General features: G+C 29.3%; 1 protein-coding gene across 1 annotated transcript; it reads right to left on the bottom strand.

Moving 5' to 3' along the window:
• Positions 1-461: 461 nt before the first annotated feature.
• On the bottom strand, positions 462-12,098 carry LOC113553687 (glucose dehydrogenase [FAD, quinone]). Its single transcript, XM_026957155.1, has 6 exons — positions 11,676-12,098; positions 6,798-7,487; positions 4,903-5,235; positions 3,914-4,085; positions 2,042-2,568; positions 462-1,182 (listed from the first exon to the last, which is right to left on the bottom strand). The coding sequence occupies exons 2-6, from the start codon at positions 7,438-7,440 to the stop codon at positions 941-943; spliced, it is 1,917 nt and encodes a 638-aa protein (XP_026812956.1). The 5' UTR covers positions 7,441-7,487; positions 11,676-12,098; the 3' UTR covers positions 462-940.
• Positions 12,099-22,448: the final 10,350 nt, after the last annotated feature.

Below are 22,448 nucleotides of genomic sequence, written 5' to 3'. Positions count from 1 at the left end.
GGTAAGGTCTATGATAACACGTTTTTATGTTTTCGTTAGAAAGCTCATGTATTATTAAATATAAAAACTAAATTTGAAATAAATATTGTGTTTAAAATTAAAATTTCTAAATTAAATTATATTCCATGTCAATATTTCAGTATTCAACTCTCAGTTAAATATAATATTTAAACATAAATATAATGATGGACATACAAGTTATTGTGTATTATGAATTATTTTAACACAATAATAATACAACATTTTGAAATATTGTTATAAATAGCTAGGTATACTTGTAAAAAAAAAATTAACATAACAATATTGTATAATTTTAATTTCACTCTAAATAATTCATAATACCCAATACATTTCAAATAACTATATAAATACATTTTTTGTTATAAGTAAGTACATATTATAATGGTCCAATAATGTGATTTACTCAAAAGTCATGTTCGTAAGATTTTGATTTACAGTGTTAGATTACAAATATTACTAGTTATACATACAACATATTATTATACAAATAAAAAGGAGTATAAATGATTCAATACATTTTAATACAATACGTAAGTATACAACAAAGATATCAAAGTGATTCACAATTATTATGAAATATATTAAAACAATAAGAAATATAATAGTAATGATAATAATACTAATATTTATAACTAGACTAGAGTGAATGATAACATACAATTAGTTTTGATAAGTTTTTCAAGTAATTCAACATTAAGTTACAAAATGTTTTAAAAAAAGTTTAAACCATAATTGCGACTTTAAAGGTTTAAAGAAGAAGATATCCATAAAAATAGTATAACCATAATAGTCGTTTGATCTTATTAATTATCTACCTATACATTTTTATAAAAATTGAGCAACAAAACTTGTCATAAGTATTGAGACGATCGAGGACTTAACCTAAATAGTCTACAAATTCAAAAGAGTGGACTTGGTCCTAACTAATAGTAATATTAGCACTCCTTCGTCTTCTTCTTTTCGCGTCAATACCATTCCAATAATTGATTATCATGTCGGAACCTTTCTCACCAATCATTATTGTCGGGGCGTTGATGTTACCATTGGTGATCTGAGGCATAATGCTGGCGTCAATCACTCTCAAACCCTGAATCCCGTACACTCTGAGCTTGGGATCGACCACGGCAAAAGGATCGGTAGGCGGCCCCATTTTACATGTACCTGCAAAACGCATAACGATTAGAAACACAAATATATAATATGATATTAAAGCGATTAGATTTATTATCGTATACAGTATAAGTTCTATGAATCCAGTAATATAAAAAAAAAACTTTAAGATAAATCCAAAAGTTCCAAACTAGAGCACCGCAAACTTGAATTAAGAGTGCCGGTAAATTACTTAAAATATAAATAACTATCGTACATAATAATTACAGTGTTTTACAATTTAAACCAAAAAAAAAATATTATATGGCAAGCGTGTTTAGTATTGATTTGGCATTATTATCGTTTCGACGCGATCCATCATAAAATATTTGATTAAAAATCACCCGGCTACTCATTTACGATAAATTTGAATATTTTTCTTCTATATTTTCATAATCTTATAAAATACTTTTGAGTGCTACCATTGAAGAAAGGTTGGAAACTTCTAGATTAACTGACTGATTAAAGTTTATATAATACGAATTATATTTATATGATTCAAATTTCATAAATGTAAATCAAAATGAATTAATCGGCTTTGCTAACAAATATAATATAATATTATGGATCAAAAATCAATATAATAATAAATATATTTTACAATTGATATAACTTATTTTTAAATCATTTATCCATAGGATTGTCAAATGCAATCAATGTGCGTGGTACATATTTTTTTAAACGTATATTATTTTATAAATCTTATTCGTCACATAATCGTAGTTATGTAACTGTAACGTATAAAACTATATTACGAATTGTTTGAAAATCTCGCACCCAATTTCTTGTGGTACCTATATGTATAATACATTACGGCGCCGATCGGAACCAACTATGGCTGTAACCGCCACGGTTCATAGGTACTACTCACCCGACATGTGGTATATGGTCATGGTGTACTGACGTATCACGCACTCCCAGTACTCGTCGGTGAACAGCTCGAGGGTCTTGCAACCGGGCACCGGCTTGGCGTGGAATCGGGCGCCGAATCGTTTCATGGCGGTCGTCTCACCCACCGCCACCGCCGCCTTGACGCCCTCCCGCAGCACCCGCAGGTCGTCGGGGTGCGAGAAATAGTTGTGGTACATCAGCGGGTACTGGTGAGGGTTGTTGCTCCTGAGCAGTATGCGTCCCCTGCTCTTGGGTCGCAACAGCATCGGGAACACGCCGAACACGTCCTTGTTGTTAAGGTCGCCCAACAGCTCGTTGTAGAAATCGTCGCGCAGACAGTGAGCCTTCCGGGCGGCCGTGCCACCGTCCGAATTGGTCGACGTGGACGTCAACATGAACTCGATGTCAGGCCAGTCGTCCGACTGGTTACCGTATTTGGTCGTGATGAATGCCACTGTCTCCAGCCCGATGGACGACGTCAGCGGTCCTTCGCCCAGCACGGCATACCTGCGGCATCCCAACCAATGAACTTAAATTGAAATATTAATAAACAAGAACAACACGTACGCGTAGCCCGGCACGTAGGTTCTATGGATTAGAAAAATCGGTTTTTGGTATTTAGTTGAATTATTATCATGAGATGTGGGCCAAAACTGTTATATGATTACTATCTTAAAAAGCAATTAAGGTTTATCGATTATAAGATATGATACGCAATTTTAACAAAACGTCATTTAATTATAATTAATAACGCCTATTCAAACGTGTCGGAAGACAGCTAATTATTTAAAACCGTATTACAATTGCAGTGTAATATTATAATGATACGTAGTATGCGTTTTACCGCTGTTATTGCAATTTATTTAGATGTTCTTTGATGGCTGAAATGTAGGTATCGCATGTGCCATCTATAATATTACCATTGTATGTATTTGTAGATACGACGTAACTTATCAAAGCAGTCGTGATATTATGCCATAAATGTTTTTAGCGTATGCGGACCTACCTAGACGCATTTAGATTTTAGATAGAAGGATTCAACGAAAAATCAATAAATTTAATGTTACTTTTAGGATCTATTAAAATGTACTAGAAAGAGTTCGTAAAAAGTTCTGTAAAGCTTGACTATTTCAAAATTAAATTATTACAGATAACATGTGATAAATGATAATTATTCATTTTTTCTAGAAAATTACGAAATTCGTGAATTAATTAAAAAGTATCATCGAGAAGGCAACATGTTGATTGTAGAAGTCTCTAAGAAATTATATGTGTTATTTAGTTATTTTTAATCGTTTTCATACAAATACATGTATAGAATATAGATACATTATGCATCTGTATAAAATATATAGTTTGTCTTAATATTTTAAAAATTGTATTTAAACTTAAACACTTTTTGAATTTAAAAAAATTGTAATGTTTTCGGTTTATAATAGTTTTGCAATATTGGTTCCAAAATCTTAATAAGATACCTATGACGAATCATTTATAAGGCAGTGATGCGAGTGAATGATTATTCCAACACCCACCCGACTTCGATAACTCTTGTCTTATATTCGATAGGTACCTATACTTATCTTTTTATATTACGTATAACGTATAGTATATACACATATATATATACGTTTATATAATATAATAATTATTATTACTTGCATCATCATTAGACGTGTCTATTATTAAAGTAATTTCACTGTAGCAGTGTATGGGCTGTAAAATTGTTTTTCAAAGTGATGAGATTCATTTTCAAAAATGGTATAACGAGGCGTTTAGTGGAACCGCGTGCTCGACCGCAGTGTCTGACAATCAAACGGTTTCCTCTTGGGTACAAAAAATATTTTAAATTTACCTCAATGCTGCCGGTATGTTAACTACACGGTTCATGACCAAGCTAACTGGATAGTCAATGGGGAAGACTAGACCGCCAACGGCCACATGGTCCATAAGGTTTTCACCGACGCCCGGTGAATGATGGATTACCGGTATATTGATACTTCTTAGGTGTTCTTCCGGTCCGACGCCTGGAATGTAAAAAAGAAAAAACTAGTGGCATAATCATTTTAATTGTATATAGTACCTATACGGTCTATACGGTCTGCGAGCAAATCGTCATCAGAAGCCGGATTACAAAACGGTTGCTTTCACCGCGTGGTAAGTCTATACGCGGATCCCCTTGCGTGCGCGTATCTGCTCACGTAGACACAGAAAACAAACCGACCGCATATTATCGTATAATATTATTATATGCATCTTACAGCGTTCGCGGACGCACACGCAAAGTTGCGCAACTTCAAGTATGTGTGTAAAATCAAATCTGAGTTCGGTTAAAAAAAAAAAACACGTTCAATGTTAATACAATAATTAAATGATGTTTGTAATTCGCGTTTAACGTAATAATAATTGTATTATAACGTTGTATAGTGTAATTATAATATAAAATCAATAATAATATATATATATATATATATTATTATAATTATAATTATTATTATCGTAAACAGGATATTCCTTATTTCTTTTTTTATCGAATATTCTTAATATAAAAATAAGTGAAAATTATTTTACGATTACGAATTTTAAGTAAAAGTATGTGTAATAGTCGATAATCAATTAAAATACGTTTTTTGGCTTGATTTGTTTCATAATAGCCGAATATTTTTATGATTTATTTAATGTCTTTTTTTTTATCCAACTCCAAGTTGTTGGTTAGGTATTTGTTTAGCGTCTTGATTACACTTAAAATTGCAATAGATTTTCGAAAATATAACGTTATGGTTAAAAAAAAAATGGCAGACGATAATATAATAATATATTTCTGGTATAATCACGAATCCTCACCCGAGAGCATGAGCAATTGAGGACTGTTGATAGCTCCAGCGGACAATATGACCTCTCGTTTGGCCAGAGCAACCCGCTTTCGGCCGTCCCGTTCAAACTCCACCCCATAAGCCCGTTTGCTGTCCGAATCGATGAGTACTTTTGTCACGTGTGACCACAATGCCACGTGCAGGTTCCTCCGCAGCCTAACCGGTTGCAGAAACGCTTTCGATGAACTGCATCGGTAACCCCGGCGCATCGTGAACTGGTACAACCCGTACCCGGTCTGAATGTCGCTGTTGGTATCCCGTATCTCGTAACCCATTTCTTCGCCAGCTTGCAAGAAAGCGATACCTGTAAAAAAAATAAAAAAAACCCGATTGTTAAACTGTAGCGATATTATTATCATAAAAAGACGATTATATAAAATTGGAAACCTTATTCAACTGCACAGATAACAATTTGATATACGTTTTCTATGGAAGCTAATGGATATTTGGCAATATCCGAATACGTTGAGGCTTCTCCGCCAAAGCCAATATAGAAAACTCAGTTATTTATTTGTGAAGCTTCCAGTCCCACCACCTCAGTTCGTGAAAATTTGTTTGTATTTCAACAGACATATTATACTGCGGAAGTCTTGAAAATATTATAGCTGCAAGTCACTTACGCCATTTTTGGAGTGCTGATAATAGTCTCGCGGCTCCACGAAACGGCGTTCAAAACGGACTCGATACATAATAATTGTATCAAACTACTAGGTACAATAATAAACGGGTTTGAGCTGCAAGTCATTTGATTAAATCATTCCTGCCGATTACATTTCAATTTTGATCTTTATTTTCTATTTTATATATATATGAACATACTGACAGTATTACGTGTAAAATATTATATTCTTAATAATTATTAGATTTTTATATGCATAATATAATAATTTTAACAAAAAATAATCACATTTTACGATTTGATCATAAATATCAATATGATTTTATCCATACCAGTTAATGTATTTTAATATCTTCATCATCAAACTTATATTTTATAGACATAAAATAAAATACTGTTAAATGTTAATAGTATATTTTAAAAATATATTTATTTTATATAGATACTTTTTATATATTCTATAAAATTGTGATAGTGATATTTATTTATGAAAATAAAAACAATTTCAAGTAGAAAAAATTATAGGTTATTTATTTATGTACAAAGGGTAACATAGTTGGATAAAAAATAAAGTTGAAATAATAACCATTTTTAAATGTGGAAAAAAAGGAAACTCGCTGAATTACTCACTATAAAATGACTTATTCTCAATATAATTATTAATATCATTAACAGTTACTTTTTTGTTTAAAAAGAGTTCGTTTGTAGGATCTAACAGCTATACAGCGAGCATATTGTTGGATTGTTGGATTATTACTTTATTGTTCTTAATACATATAAAACAAGCTCGATTTTACCAACTATTATTAATTACCGTGTTTAAATAATTGATTGTGTGTTAACACAATACAAAAATTAATCACTAATTCTTTACGCGTGTCATTGCACTGTATTCGGTCTGTCATTGGCCATGTAACCAATGTATTACTGATACAATAATGTGACATAATAATATTTACGCTGTACTCGGTAATAAAAGCGTCTCGTTTAATAAGGCGATGCATCTGAACCAAGGACGAGGATTGTGGTTAGGAATATATCACGAAGAAAAAGACCCGCCCACTTTTCGAATTTCTCAACGTTCACGTAAATATCAAATTGCCATCTACTCATCTGCTTGCCTACATCAAGTAACTGACGTGTACGATTCGACACACACGCGTAATAATAGTATATTTTTACACATAGTTATCGCGAGTAATGTCCAAACGTATATTACGCATATCAAATATGAGATTTTGATTTACCCAAAGGCGTGTTCCACGGCGAGTCTTGGACGGTCAGATAACCTCCGGTGGCGTGGTATCTGGTGTTTTTTGCCAAGTATGGATTCCGTTGGTCCTGCGATTTTTTGAAGTACGGAAGCACGTCCTCGAACCCCCAGCCGGGATTGCCCATCCTCTCCCAGTTGTCGTAGTCTCGCTTGTTGCCCCGCACGTACAACATGGTGTTCAACACGCTGGAGCCGCCGATCACCTTACCTCGGGTCCAACAGCACCGATTGCCCTTCATCGCCTGGCACGCCGAACTGTCCGGCTGCGTCTTATACTTCCAGTCATACTTGCTGCCGTGTAAGTACAACGATATGGCTGGCACGTCTGTGATTTCGGACTCGTGTCCACCAGCCTCCAGCAGTAGTACGTTCCATTCCGGGTTCGCGGACAGACGGTTGGCGACCACGGCGCCCGCCGATCCTCCGCCCACAACTATGAAATCATACTCAGATCTCAGGTTTTTCTCGTTCACCAAACGGTTTTCCGGGTCGTACAGATCATAATTGTAGTAGGCTAAAGCGGCCAAGAACGTAGGCAAAAACAGTAGTTTTCCACCTCCGGCTACTTTGGTTGCGAACTTTATGGCACTTATGAGCACTGTGCCTGCGTGCACCATTTTGAGACTAGACGTCACATTCTATTCGTAACCAATATGATGAGTAATCCTGCGAACATAAAATTGTATGAATTAAAAATTGGGCATATTATTGTTTATCTAAACTTGCAAGTAAATCGTAGATTACATGAAAATAGCATAGTACAGAGTAGGTAAGTACTATTATTGTATACTCACACATTGTGCGCAGTAAATACTTCGAATTATACTATATTTTAATATTTTAATATCGTGTTACTGTGGTAGATTGATACGTTGGATATCAGTGATATTACGTAGAAAGTAAAAGTTGCTTTATTATTAACAGTTAAAACCAATTTCTCGTCGAAGAGGGTAATTGTTTTCATAACTTACTATAAACTGTTAATGAATTATATTAAATGTATTTAATTCGTCAAAATTACTTTAAAAATATGCAACGTTAATATTTATTGATTTTATTTTCGAGCACATAATCACATTTTGAAAAATATGTGTTAAAATATACTTAAGTATAATTACTTTCCATAGAACATTTTAGTGGAACACTTATGAAGCTAATTGTCTTTAATTTATATTTAAAAATTCAGTTGGGAGACGTTTTTAAAATCCATTATTTATGTTCAAATACGATACATACATAGAAATAGGAATGTTTTAAGATCCCAGAAAATGTTTTTTTTTTTTAAAATATATATTACGTAATAAGCTAAAGTGAGATTTAATCTAAATCTGCTTTTTATATTATTTAACTTGAGAGTGTGTAAATTATGTTCCGGATCGGAAAGCAGAGTTAACAATTTATGGGGCTTGAGTTAAACTTCATTGTTATTTTTTTATTATTTTGAAATATTTATTAGTTGTAATAAATGAGTTATGTTTTTAAGCTAAATTATATAACTTTAATAAACAGAAATTAAAAATAATTTAATTTAATTTCTATATTATATTTTTGAAAAGTAAAAATTATTAAAACAAAGTATTTATTACGTTGATATCAATATTAATTTTATAAAACTAATGCTAATATTAAATTTGTATTATTCGTTTCAAATCAATCAAATTTAAAACATTTACATATTAACTTTGAACGATGTAAGAAACTAGGAGAGAACTAAGAACCAGTAAGAACTTGGAACTATTGAAAACACGTGATATATTTAGCCTTGTTTAGTTGTAACGCGTATGTAAACTACAGTGATCGACGAACGAATGAGGATTGAAAATTCACTTGGCAGTGGTACCCAAATGTGGTATTTTCTTTACTACACGTCATGAATACACACATGTACATATTATACAGGAAAAAATGTCTACATCATTGATGTAACGATATGTGGGCCTAGATTATCAAAAAAAAAATAAAAATAAAAATAAAAAATAAAAGTGTTGGAATGTAGGAATCCAACAAGAAGATTCTTTAGTGTAGTTCCGGTGCGTGATGCGATCGGAATAATTTTAAGTGGAGTCTGGTTTTTTACAGTACGTTTTGGTTGTGTTAAAAAAAATAACAGGTTGATTATTCGGATTCTTTGATTATCCTACTATCGGAAGCATAGCTCTCGGCAAGTGAATATTATTAATAACGATTATAACTATTCAGGGCATGATTGAATTTTCATAATATTGGACGATATGACTGCGCCTTGAGACAAATCAAATTGGCTATTGAAAAGCTTTGAAACGATAAGTAATTAATTATCAACATTTTTATATAGATGCATTATAATGTAGTGAAAGAGAAATTTACTGAATGACACGATTCGTGGAACAATATTTACTTAAAGTGGTAGCTTATTTAGAGTTCATGGTCAATACTTTCAGTTTTATTTTTTATTAATATTTACTAAATTTAATGATAATAATTTACAATTGAGATTTAACTTATACATATGATGTACATAATGATGCGAACAGTGACAGTCATGAAATCAATCGGCGACGCATTATCAAATGGAATTTTTTTTATTATTATTTTTTTTTTTTGTAAATATATATATTATATTAATATATAATGTGCGAGCTCGCTGCTCATGAATGACAGATGTATTTATTCAACGAAAATCATCGCGTTTTCATTATGTTGGACGTGTTTAATAATGGTGTAACATATACAACCTTTTACCATAATGCCATAAGTAGGTATCCACCTATCAGTTTGTAATTATTATGAGCTATAACCAGTCATTTATAATATGGTTTGTATAATGTATACCTACGCGTAATCATACATTCTAAGCCCAAGATAGGTAGTTATGTTTATTTAAATATATTTTTTTTTTTTTTTTTATTTACATTAACTTTACGTAAACTATTATATTTTCATTTATGCGTTCGAAAGCTTGTGTAAAATAACGAATAAATATTTTGTTTGAATTTAAGTTTTTGTAATAAATTATACCTACCAGTGTCATTCAGATTTATTTCACAACAACAATTAAGTAAATGCTGGAACCTATTATTTTTAATTGTAAATATGAATACAAGTCCGAAAGACATAACTGGAATAGTTTTTTAGAACATTTTAAAAATGTTATTATTTGTTAAATAATAATGAAAAAAATAATTAACCACACGCACGTGACTATTTTATTTTTACACTATTTTGCAATGAGCGTGGACACAAAATGGTGTCATTTCGTGACATAAACATCCCCTCTCCTTAAGTAAGGCCAAGGCCACTCTCTCATTTCCCCAAAGCACAAAGCATACATAACACTTTTCAATTAACTAAAAAAATGTGACATAATAATCTCATTAATTTATCGTAGTCATTATCACAAAGTATAATTACGGACCAGACACTGTTTTAGTAGAGAGATAAGTATTTAATTTTTTTTTTTTTTTTTACTGTTATTATATTAATTACTAATGTAAAATTATTACACCGTGTACTGAAATGAGTGTACATTGAGTAAATATATATCGGAAAAAGCGAAAACAATTCAACTTGCTTGTTTTACGTTCGATAAGAGCGAATAATTTTGAACTCGATGAGTAATGTAAAATGAAGTTCTTACGGTGATGTATATAGGTACATTTCATGGTCACGAGTTCAAACGGTTGGCTCCATTAAAGTCAATATATTGGCGTACGTGACAATACCACACGACTGGAGTTACGTACGAATGGCAAATATTTAATGATAACCCGATTATTATTGGTGAAAGCCTTATACAACTTGGTATTTTGTCTTTACTGGGTACAGCGTTTAGATACATATGTACAAACTGACGACATAACTGTAGCTATTGCTACACCGCGATGTTTTTTTTTTGCCGCCGTCTTGTTGCGCTGTCTCTGTGACGTACACGCGATATTGTTTTAAACAATGATAATAATTAGCTATCGAAACGAAAATATGTATTTTATAATAATTCTTGCTTTACCGGATCAAATAAAATGACGTGTCTAAATGACATTTTTCGTCGTTATTGCGAGACGACTGAATGCGTATTCGCAAACAGAGTGTGTTCAATGCACGAGAATAATGCGATTGCGCAACTTTAGTACACGTTTTAGCAGAACTATCGAAAACACCTTATCTAAAAGAAGAAAACTGCGATGGTAACCGGAAGTCAGTAATTCCGATGACGCCAAAACCTGAGTTTTTGAAATTACTGTGATATCGCACGAACACGTGCAGCACCATGTAAACCGGTTGCGGTCGTTAATATTCCACTTTCGTTCTTACATTTCAATACGATACACCTATAATATTATAGGTATGTATCTTATATCGTCCATAACGCTGCATTAAACCCGTACAGTGTATATCATGGCAACACTACGACCGGAAGGTATATAGTTATTATATATACAGTATCACAATATTATTATGTTATAATATTGTAGCCTATAGGCTATATACCTACTACGTATGTGCCAGTGCAGGTGGTGGTGGCGGCAGTGCCGGTGGTCGGCACCACATAGCATTATTTTCTCGACGACCATCCCGGCGTGGTGAATCAAATCGTCGCATTCGAAACGCACGAGATGGGTAAGATAAATCGATCGATAGATCTCTCAGACGGGCCGACATACACGTACAACTACGTCCAATCGGTCGTAAATAAAAATCATATAGGCGTACCGGTGTACAATAGAGACGTAGTCCGATATCTTTATGCACTCACGATTCACATATTATATTTTATATATGTGTGTGTGTGTGTAAGCGAGCGTAGCGTATGTGAATTGAGATATACACACATAATAATATAATAAATTATAACATATGTTATACTGATGATTTACCTGCTGTGGACGTCCTGTTGAGGTGGTGGCGAACAGCTACCTAATATATATATATATATGTATATGTATATGTATATGTATTGTCGTACACTTCGTATATGTCACGTCGGTCGGTTTGTTATATTATAATTGCGACGATTTTGTATTATTTACCGACGACGGTGAGACGCACTACAGCTGCAGAGCAGTAACCGGACGAGGAAAATATTTGCAAAACTGCTAAAAACCGACGATACGGATTACCTCGCGGTGGTTGTGTGCTCGTCAGAGATCGAAAACGCGGCAAAATGATTTGAAAAATTTTAAAAACCAAAAACAACGCGACCGAACACAGATCCGCGGGGCACCGAACAAGAGCCGCCAAGAACACCGGCTGACCGTTTTTCAGTGGACGCACGCCGACGTTTGAACGTGCGTTTATCGGTCGGCCGAGGCGATGCGGTGTCCGTCCGCGATCATTTCCTCTTCCCTTTGGCTGTCGCAGCGCCGTAGATCCCCTCCCCACTGCCGGCCCGGTCGAGTAGTGAAAGTAACCACCGCGCGCGACCAACGACCACGTCGTCATAATATTGTTATAGGTGCGTACGCACATTACGCATCGATGATGTATTTATTATTATTACTATTATTATTATTACGCGACTGCATAATAGTGTATGCGCTTGGATTTAATCGGCAGAATATACCTAACATTATATTATTATTATATTACAGAATTGAAAGAAATAAAAACCGAAAGTATAAACCTTAATAATTGGTCTCCTGTGACTACATAATATTAGGTATATTATGTATATCAGTAATTACTGAAAATCGAAATAGAATGTGCCGTGTTATATATAGGCACTTATAATGCATCTTAATAAATCGTCTCAAATCATAATAATAATATTGTTGTGTGTTGATGTGTTGCGAATAATTGTGTTTCGCAGACAATGGAGCCGTCGGTACCTCTGCAGTCCTTATGCACGTCATTATACTCATATAGCGTTATTAATTTGCGCTTGTGCGTTGTTATCCAACGAGACCGTTTGCAATTGTAAACAGACGACTGCCACGGAGTGCACAAACACTAATAATGATGGGCTTTTTTTTACTGAGCGCGGCGAATCGACGGCAAATCGAAATACTATAAACATAATAATATATTGTCGGTAAATTAATTAGGCACATGATACGTGTGTGCGGTTGTTTGATAACGCGGCCGATGGCATAGCTTCTATGGGCGGGCTGCTGCAAGAGGATTAATTGCCGCGAGCGCGTTAAGATATTTGAGGAACGAGATTTTTCGTCATTTAATCACGTGAATATTGAATATTTCGTGTTATGCAGCACTAAAATGGGTACGAACATTTCGGTTACACAAAGTGTGCTGTAATAGCTCGGTGAAGAAATATTTGTGAAGAAAATAATCGTTAAAAAAATGTAAACGCTTTGGACCTATAATTATACGAAAACATTCTTTTCCTATACGAGCCAAAATATGCTCAAAATAATTTGCGGTTTAGGTACATACACATTTTGAACAACGTGTTATTTATGTATATACCTACATGCTACTTGTAAAAATGTTATCGTTTTTAAATTATAATGGCCAATGCGTTTTGTACGTATTAAATAAGTATATTTTAATAAAATTAAACAAATAAATCACATTTAATATGCAATTTTTTTGTTTATTTGCATACAATATATTATTATGATGAGTTAACTTAAGAAACTGTAATAAAAACAAGAAAAAACAAATTTTATATTTCTATTGATAATTTTATTAAATTTTACTTGTTATGTTTAAATTAATATTTGTGTTGAAAATTTAAATAGTTCACTCATTTAAATAATTATTGCAACAGTACATAAAAATTATTATTTCATTTTAAACACTAATTAATTGCTTTTTTGAAGATTTTAGTCACTTTTTATTTAATTATCATCTAATCTAACTCAACGCCCAAGCCTCTAACAAACATTTCATTAACTCCACTTGCAAAACAACCATTCTAGACCCTAAAAACAAATGGGCGATAACAATACTCGTATTATGTAATATGAACATTGGACAAAATGCTGCAAGACAATATGATTCGTGTGATTTTACAAACACTATTATACGATAGGAATAATCGAAACGACATAGTCTTATTAAACAAAAAACAAAAATCATTAAGCCTCTGGCCTCACGTATAATACGGTATAATGGTTCGATATTTAATACTGTAAAACAATAAGTAATTAGCTTGTCTTTGTAAGGCGAGGGCTGAAATACGTCAATTCTCTTCGATAACACGACCGAGCACGACACGTTTCAGATATTCTATATATGATTATACCTATAATATGTGTCATATAAGAAATATACGTAGAGTGCCACATCGCTACAACGATATTTCAAAAATCCAAATGACTTTAGGCGTCGAATTTCCGGTCCTTCGTGACGATCGATGATGCAATTTTAATCGACTTCGTGTACGTACACATATTATAATTATTATTATACCGCGATTCAACGTCATTATAAAAACGATCGAATACAAATAATTCATTGTTTACCTTCTTGATTAGGTGCCCAACTTTAATATCATTATGAATTAAATTTCTGCATTTGATCATTATACTGAAATAATCAGGTACGATCTATGTTTTAAATTGTTAACACATCACATGTTTCTATTTATCGACTCGTTATTATATTATTTTTTGTCGTATAATTTTATTTTATAGCGTAACTACTTCATCTTTAACCTATAATGGTATGATAATGTGTAAAAAAACTAAAAACAATTATAAAAAAAGCAGACAATAATAATAATAATAATACATAATTTATATTTACAAGCCAAACTGGTAGAATTACATTAGAAAGTTCAATGTAATATAACGTTATAATTGATAACTTTTATGCAGATTGAAGATATATAAAATAAAAATGGTTAAATGTTCAAATCGAAATTACAATTTCATTTTCATTTTTCTTACGGATCAATAAACTACCAAGAAAATTAAAACTGTACTATAACATACAAATTAAATTTTATTTATTTTCTCAATGGTGTTTATTTTGTTATATAATTGGTATTGTAAGTAAAAATATCGTTTTTGTATTTATATATAAGTTATATCATCATGCGATATACGCAATGTTTCGTAACACTTTTTAAACATGTGGTTAAATTTAAATATTAATAATATTATACCTCATAAAATACTAGTAATTATAATCAATAAATGCTAAAATTTCAATTGAAATCCCATTATAAAATATAAAACATTAGCGCGTAGGTATAACTTCTTAGTTCAAACTATTATAACCCTAAAAAATTCTTGAATCAATGATTCTAAGTCAGACTATATATTATATTGCTAAAGGTCACACTATATTCTATTTATATAACTCATATAGGCGTTAATAACTATAATAATAGTTGCAGTTAGCATCAAGAATGTTATAATATATGTATAATATATACATTTATAACCAATGACAATTTTAGTAATCTTAGAAAACTAGGTATATAACTAACTATATATATATATATATATATATATATATACTTAACTATATACTATTATTATATGTGTATCAAGCTAAAAAATAATATATATATCACATATGCTTATTGTAAAAAATAAATACTTACAGATTTTATGATCTAAAATAAAAATTATTTTATTATAGTATTATTATTAATATATTTTATTTAGGCAAGTCGATGGAGTCAAAAGTCATTGGATGACACAGTATTGAATTCATAAAATATTATAAATAATACAGAATTTGTAGTTTAACAACATTTATTACTGTAGGTGAATTACTCATTTACAGACTACAGTACATCAGATTATATTATTTTAAAATTAGTAGGTACTTTATATTTTATCGAGTAGGTTTGCTCTTATTAAGAAATCAAGAGTTGATCGGACGTTGGAGAAGTCTGAGTTTTGATATTCTGACACATGACAGGCAAATATAATATCATTGTGTTACATTTAAACATAATAATTATAAAGAATAGGTTACAATCTTTGAATTTTTCATGCATTATTTTACCTTTACTACAGATTAAATATTATGTCCATTCTTAATTTTTTTTTGTTACAAAATATTTGTCTTGCATATTTTAATATTTAGGATGTTTTTCTATTTTAATAAAGCTTGCGTGCATATTTTTGCTAATATTTCTTGTTCATTTTTAAAAATATCATATCCATAACATTATAATTTAAATTATAATTATAAATTAATAATAGATAAAGTAAATATTACTTGGTCACTTAAAAATAAAAAAAATCATACATTTTTTTATAATATTTTGATTAAATTTATAAATATATTTTGAATAGTAGGTACCAATTCGCACCATAATATAATGGTACAAATTATAAACTATAATTATTCACTACGAACCGACTTAGAAAAAAATACCTGATGAGAATATACACTAAAAAGTAATCATATTAGATATATTTTCTAGAATTGTATTTATGTATTTGCTTATGCTCCGTAATATTTAAACCTACTTATTCACAACACAATTGATTTATTCCCTGCTTATATTTTATTTATTTCAAAAAAATAATAACCTAAAATAAAATAAAGTGTAGGACGTATAGGTTGTGGACCAAGTGAATAAAGATATTATTGATATTATTAACAACTTTCATTTTTACTAAGTACCTAAATATAGGTAGTTATAGTAACATAATAACGTGTTATATTTAATGAAATAAAACATGGGAAAAAATATTTCATTTATACAAACACCATTTTTAATTGTAATGTTGAAACTTCATTAAGCTTAGTTAAAAATGTACAATTTGTTTAGTTTATTATTACCTATGCACTATTGTCAACCATATATATTATATTATGTAATTTTTAGTAAATCAAAATAAAATAGATGTTACAAAACATAAATAGTTATAAGAATAATAACGAGCTATTATTTTTAAAACAAAAGATGTTGAAAAAATATCCTTATAAGTAGGTACTGCCATAATTGCGTGACCAATAGTGTAAGAGTCAATTATCTTTGATAAATTTAGAACTCCTGCAGTTTATACAAATGATCCGTGAATCTGCTTTCTTTTGTATCTAATTAGTTAAATAATTGTACATAAAGGTTATTTAGGCTTTTTAAAGATTAATATTGATATTATTTAACTTATTATTCTTAACTACCATTTTAATGTATGATAAATAAGTAAATATTTTTTTGAAATTATTATAGGTACACTAAATTCAAGAAAGTATTGAGATAATTGACATGATAAAACTGTAATATTCTACGTTGTATACTTTCCTATATGGTATATACTAACTATATACACAAATGTTTTTAACATTATTCAAATTTTCAAAATCATAATCGACTATCTGTATATATATATAGGTAGTAAACATTATTTATTTTTATAATATATTCTACTACAACAGAACTCGTAAAATATAGACACAATGGATAACAATAGTCTGTATCTATTATACAAAATAGATGGGTAGGTATATATCACTATTGATTACCACAGAAGTCCTCCAATCGTAACTCAAGCTCTTAGTAAAAAATAAAAATAAAACATTTAAAACAATGTTGAAAATATTTAATATTAAAAATAATTAAAATTTATATTTAAAAATATCATTTCATTTCATTATTTTGGAAAATTAAAATACAAATTATAATATTTACCCTTCAATAACATAATGGTACATATTAGTTAAATTTTAAAATAATTTCATCCTATCCATTTCAAATTTTTTGTTTATAACTATCATTTATATTATAGAGTATAGACATAGACTATAGACAATATTAGGTATATTATTACAATAATTTCTCTGACCGTTATAGTTTATTACGTATAATAATCCATAATATACGTATATACTGGGCAAATAACTAAATATTTTAAAAATTCCTTTATGTCACGTACCTTGTAATATTAATTCGTCCTAAGTAAATTATGTATAAATAGAATATAAATTATTATTCGTGTTTCATGTATTGGTATTCATAAATTCAATAATTATTACATAGTGCACTCGACGTTCAAAGAAAAATACTGCAGTAGACAGGTACCGATATAAATAAAAAATTAAAATATCTGTATATATTGCTTACTAAATTATTTATAAACTGATTTTAAACGTCCTTCAAAAATTTACTTTATATTCTCGGTCAATCAAAAATAAAATAAATGAATTTCTTTAGTTTGAAAAACTACGTTTAAAGGTTATTTCATAGTCGGTCTCCCATTTTTATAGTCACAATTGTATAAGGGTGAAAAAGTCAATTTCTTTATCCGATTTCGTCGTTTTTATGAGGCGATGTTTGTATGATAAAAATTAAATATTAAATATTTATTTTAATAATTGTAATTATTGTAATTGTTCATTAAAAAAAAACAAGGCACTAAAAAATAGTGAAAACTATAAATCAACTTCTGAAAAATGTGTTTAAGGTAACACAATTTAACATCATATTATAACCTAATTTTCTGAAAAGATTTGTTTTCATATTATTATATGTAATTAATGAATATTCAATTTATGCGATATTGGTATGTTTGTAGACAAGCAACAGATATACTTAACAATCGAAAATGATGGAGAATGGCGATGATAATAAACTTATGATTGTCAACGAGTTGCTAGCAATTTCCCTTTGGTTCTATCAAAATTTTTACCTGGAAAAAATAAAGGGTCGCTTCACCATTTACAATAGTATTTTTGTATTTTTAATGTTATACCAATGTCTCATATCAGTAATAATGTGCATACGTGGCTTTTATTTTTGGGCGAACAACACGGTCGAGGCCCTGTTTGATTTCACAATCGCGATAAACATACTCTTCGGTAACTATAAGATATATGTCATTATCCGCTACTCAAAAGACATATGGAATTGCTTATCAATCACGCAATTCAACTTTACAAAATACGGCAAAATATGTATTTTAGATTTGTGGTGAAATCGTTTCATACGAGTTACGTACATATTTACTGTATTGGTTTTCTTACTTCTGATCTGTTTGGAAACGTATCCAAAGGTATTTAATAACACTGTTTTAATGATAAAAAATTATAACGGCTCATCCAGTAAATATCACCTGAACATAATAAACTTGTATTTTCTTTGCTCGAAAGAAACATATAACACATATTTTAATATATTTTACACCATCGAATTATTTAATATGATAATTTTCGTACTTTCCGTCGTTGTTTTTGATACCATTGCGATGACGCTGTGCTTAGCAATATCCTGCTAGTTGCAAATTATTTGCTACGCATATGAATTGATCGGACATAAAACATTGCACTCTCCAAATAGTAAGTATAACTTTCAACTTTTGTTTAGTTATACTCGGAGGATACAGTTTTATCTTTATTCAGTATTTACAAACACTTTTGTAATATGCCGTAAAAACCATTTGCTATGATAACAGTTACCTATAATAGGACATACCGGGTGTACCTAATGACTTCAAATGAAGGACTCGGCGAAACTCTTATATAATATATACTAGCTAATTTGTATCGATTATTATATATAATGATTAATCGAATGTCATAACGGTTTTTTTTTTTAGTCGTATTGGAAAAATCATAAAACTGTGTATGAATAAGTAAATGATTTTTATACAAACAAAGTACAAACCAAGACAACAAAATATATTTTTAATAAAATGTACGTTTAATTTAAAAAAAAAAATAATAAAGCATTTTTGTTTTATGTATTAAAGTCATGATTTGGTGATACAAATATAACACATTCATTTTAATACAATATTACGTTCATACAAATTATAAATAGGTAATCGAGTTTTTAAATTAAATTTTATCATTATGGTTATAACGACAATCGGTTATTATGATTAATTTTGACTAATACATTGAATGTCATTTTAAACGATTTTTACTGTAAACTGCAGTTAATTAATTTCATATATTTTATATCTTTTAAAGAATATCGATGTTTTTTTTTTTTTAGAATCCATTGATAACATGAATAATAAATTACATACAAATGAACATTATTAGCTTTTTACGACGATTTAATGACTATAATAAACCATCAAATAGTTATAAAGTAAGAGTTATTTTTTTTTTCTATTATTTAAATATAAAAATTTACAATTTATTTTTTTTATCCTTCAATCCAATCATTTTATATTTATAGGAAATATGAAGAATTTTTAACAATATTCCGAAAACCAATTTTACTAAAACTTTGGTAGTGTCCAGTTCCATCATAATACTTTGATTTATATTAGCGGTACGAACATTGTTGGATACTTACATCTGATAACAATAAATAAAAAATAAAACTATTTAACATAACGTTGACCTACTTAATTTGTACACAGTATTTATTTTATTCACTAATGTACATTATGTTATACATTTTGTAGCCTGTAGCCTTATAGGCAGTAGCTGAAGTTAAATGTTTATATAATTATTGTGAATTTTTTTCCAGAGTGTTGCTGAAATAAAATTTGTGACTGGAGTTGCTTTAGTAAAATCTTTATTATCATTAGTTATCAATATCGTTGAAATGTTTCCGCTGTGTTATCCAATTGATATTTTGCACCAAAAAGTAATTTTAAATGCGAAAGTTTTAAAAGTGAAATAAAAATATACAAATTATTTAATAATTAATAATACATAAAGTAATATGTTTTACATACAAAAACCGAAATAAAAATTGAAAGTATTCTATGTGAATTACAATAATGAATAATTCGTATTGAATATTAAATTACTATTATTTACTTCATAAATTTAATATTTATATGTTTTTTAGAAAGCGTCTATACTATTCGCATTGTATAGTAGTAACTGGACTGAAATGGATATGAAATATAAAAAATTGATTTTATTAACAATGCAAATAAATAATGTTCACCAGAAAAAATACAATATACAAGAATGAGAATTGTCAACCTAGAGATGTTTTATAAAGTATGTACTATAGTTATGTCATGATTATAAATTAAAAATCATATATTATAATTATTCATAAAAAAATAGAATTTCATCATTTTTATAAAATTGTTTAAGAATTACTGTACAAAAATAATAAATTGGGTATTGCGTGTAAAGTTTAATAAACTTTATGGCTTAGCCTTTTATTTTTATTTATTATTATTATTATTTTTTTTGAATTCAGACGATTGGTATTTATTACTCAGTTATATCAATGTTCGTAAATTATATAAAAATAAAAACAAAATTGGTACTTTAATTTTTTACAATGGTATAATTCATTATTCACTTTGTTTGTAGTGTAATCATTTTCAAAAATTTGTCTGCTTACTGCCATGGAAAAAATCATAAATTTATCTCCAGTCAGAAATATTCAAAATTATAATCGACTATCTACATAGGTAGTAACAATTATTTATAAAATAATTAATAACCAACGGTTGCTACTTCGTACTTAACTTGTACTATAGTAGTTAGTAGTAGTAGTTATACTAGTATAGTTATAGTTATAGTTTTATAGTAGTTCTCTTATCTTTATTGTAGTATTCAATATTGTTGTTCACACACATTAAGAACTGGTTACTATGATACCTTCTATGTTAAGATTTACCTAAATATGAAACAAAATTCATTATTTTACAATAGTAAATAAAACTAATTTCACAGGACTATCAATATTGTTGAATTATTTTTAGTTTTAATTTTTATAAAATAAAATAAAAGAACCTCGATAATAATTTTAAAAGATATTTAACTATTTATTTTATATTTTAGCAAAAAGAATAACAACTAATTTAATATCCAAACAATTAAAAATAGTTTAAAGTTAAGATAAAGTCATACCACAAATTTTGAAGTGTAAAAAATTTCATACCAAAGAAATAATAATAACTCGTTCTTAAATGATTAATTTAGCAGTTGATAGTCGCGATGTATCGTTTAATTTTTGACGTTTTATTAATATCAACTTAAAAATATGATTCGTCATATTATTACAATCAAAATCATTGTTACTACAAATTTACTAAACCAAATTTAATACTAACTGTAAATTTATCACATTAGGCATTGCTGTTGCCGTTTACCAAAGGATATGTTAAGTAAAAAAAAAAAAAAAAAAAAAATGATAAATAGCGTATTTGTATCAATGCAAATAATAGAAATACATAAATTTGAATAATAATAGTCAAAATATGTTCTTATTGATAAATTAACAATTCCGTATGCATGTTACACTATAATTATATATTATTATATAATAAAACATATACTAAATTCTTAATTGTATTTGTTATCCTTTATAATTTAATGGGTTTAAAATAGTTTAAAATAATATTATAATAACATTAATAACAGTAAAATTATTGAGTAAAAAATTGATTTAATCAGTAATTCAAGTTGTTTATGAATTATTATTATTTTTCAAATTTTGTTAAATACAGAATATACCTCTATCTTTATATGCTTAAACGTTACGTACAAAGTATGTAGGTAATCAAGGCCAATAATATGCAACTCATTAGAAAGAATTAAGTATACCATTTAACTTTCATATCCAAAAAAATGGCCAAATCCTCCCACTACTCGTAATATAGACATGACGAGAGTATGAGACCATGACACCTAAACATAAAATTTATTTATTTATCTGTAGTAGGTACATATAATCAATATTCAGCGATTTTGAATAAAAATACAGCAAATATAATATAATTAATACAAATAATTAATATTATTTTTTTAAGTTTAAATTAAACTAAGTAATATGTTTACATAATAGGTGTAT

The sequence above is a fragment of the Rhopalosiphum maidis genome, chromosome 2 (assembly GCF_003676215.2).
Source record: "Rhopalosiphum maidis isolate BTI-1 chromosome 2, ASM367621v3, whole genome shotgun sequence".
NCBI classification, from domain to species: domain Eukaryota; kingdom Metazoa; phylum Arthropoda; class Insecta; order Hemiptera; family Aphididae; genus Rhopalosiphum; species Rhopalosiphum maidis.
This window is presented reverse-complemented; position numbering and strand designations above follow the sequence as displayed.

Excerpts from the sequence above, each read along its gene's own strand:
- LOC113553687 (XM_026957155.1), bottom strand. The coding sequence starts at position 7,440 with ATGGTGCACGCAGGCACAGTGCTCATAAGTGCCATAAAGTTCGCAACC. Across the intron at positions 5,236-6,797 it reads GCCGTGGAACACGCCTTTGG|GTATCGCTTTCTTGCAAGCT; the intron begins GTAAATCAAAAT and ends TTTTTTTTACAG. Across the intron at positions 1,183-2,041 it reads GACCATATACCACATGTCGG|GTACATGTAAAATGGGGCCG; the intron begins GTGAGTAGTACC and ends TGCGTTTTGCAG.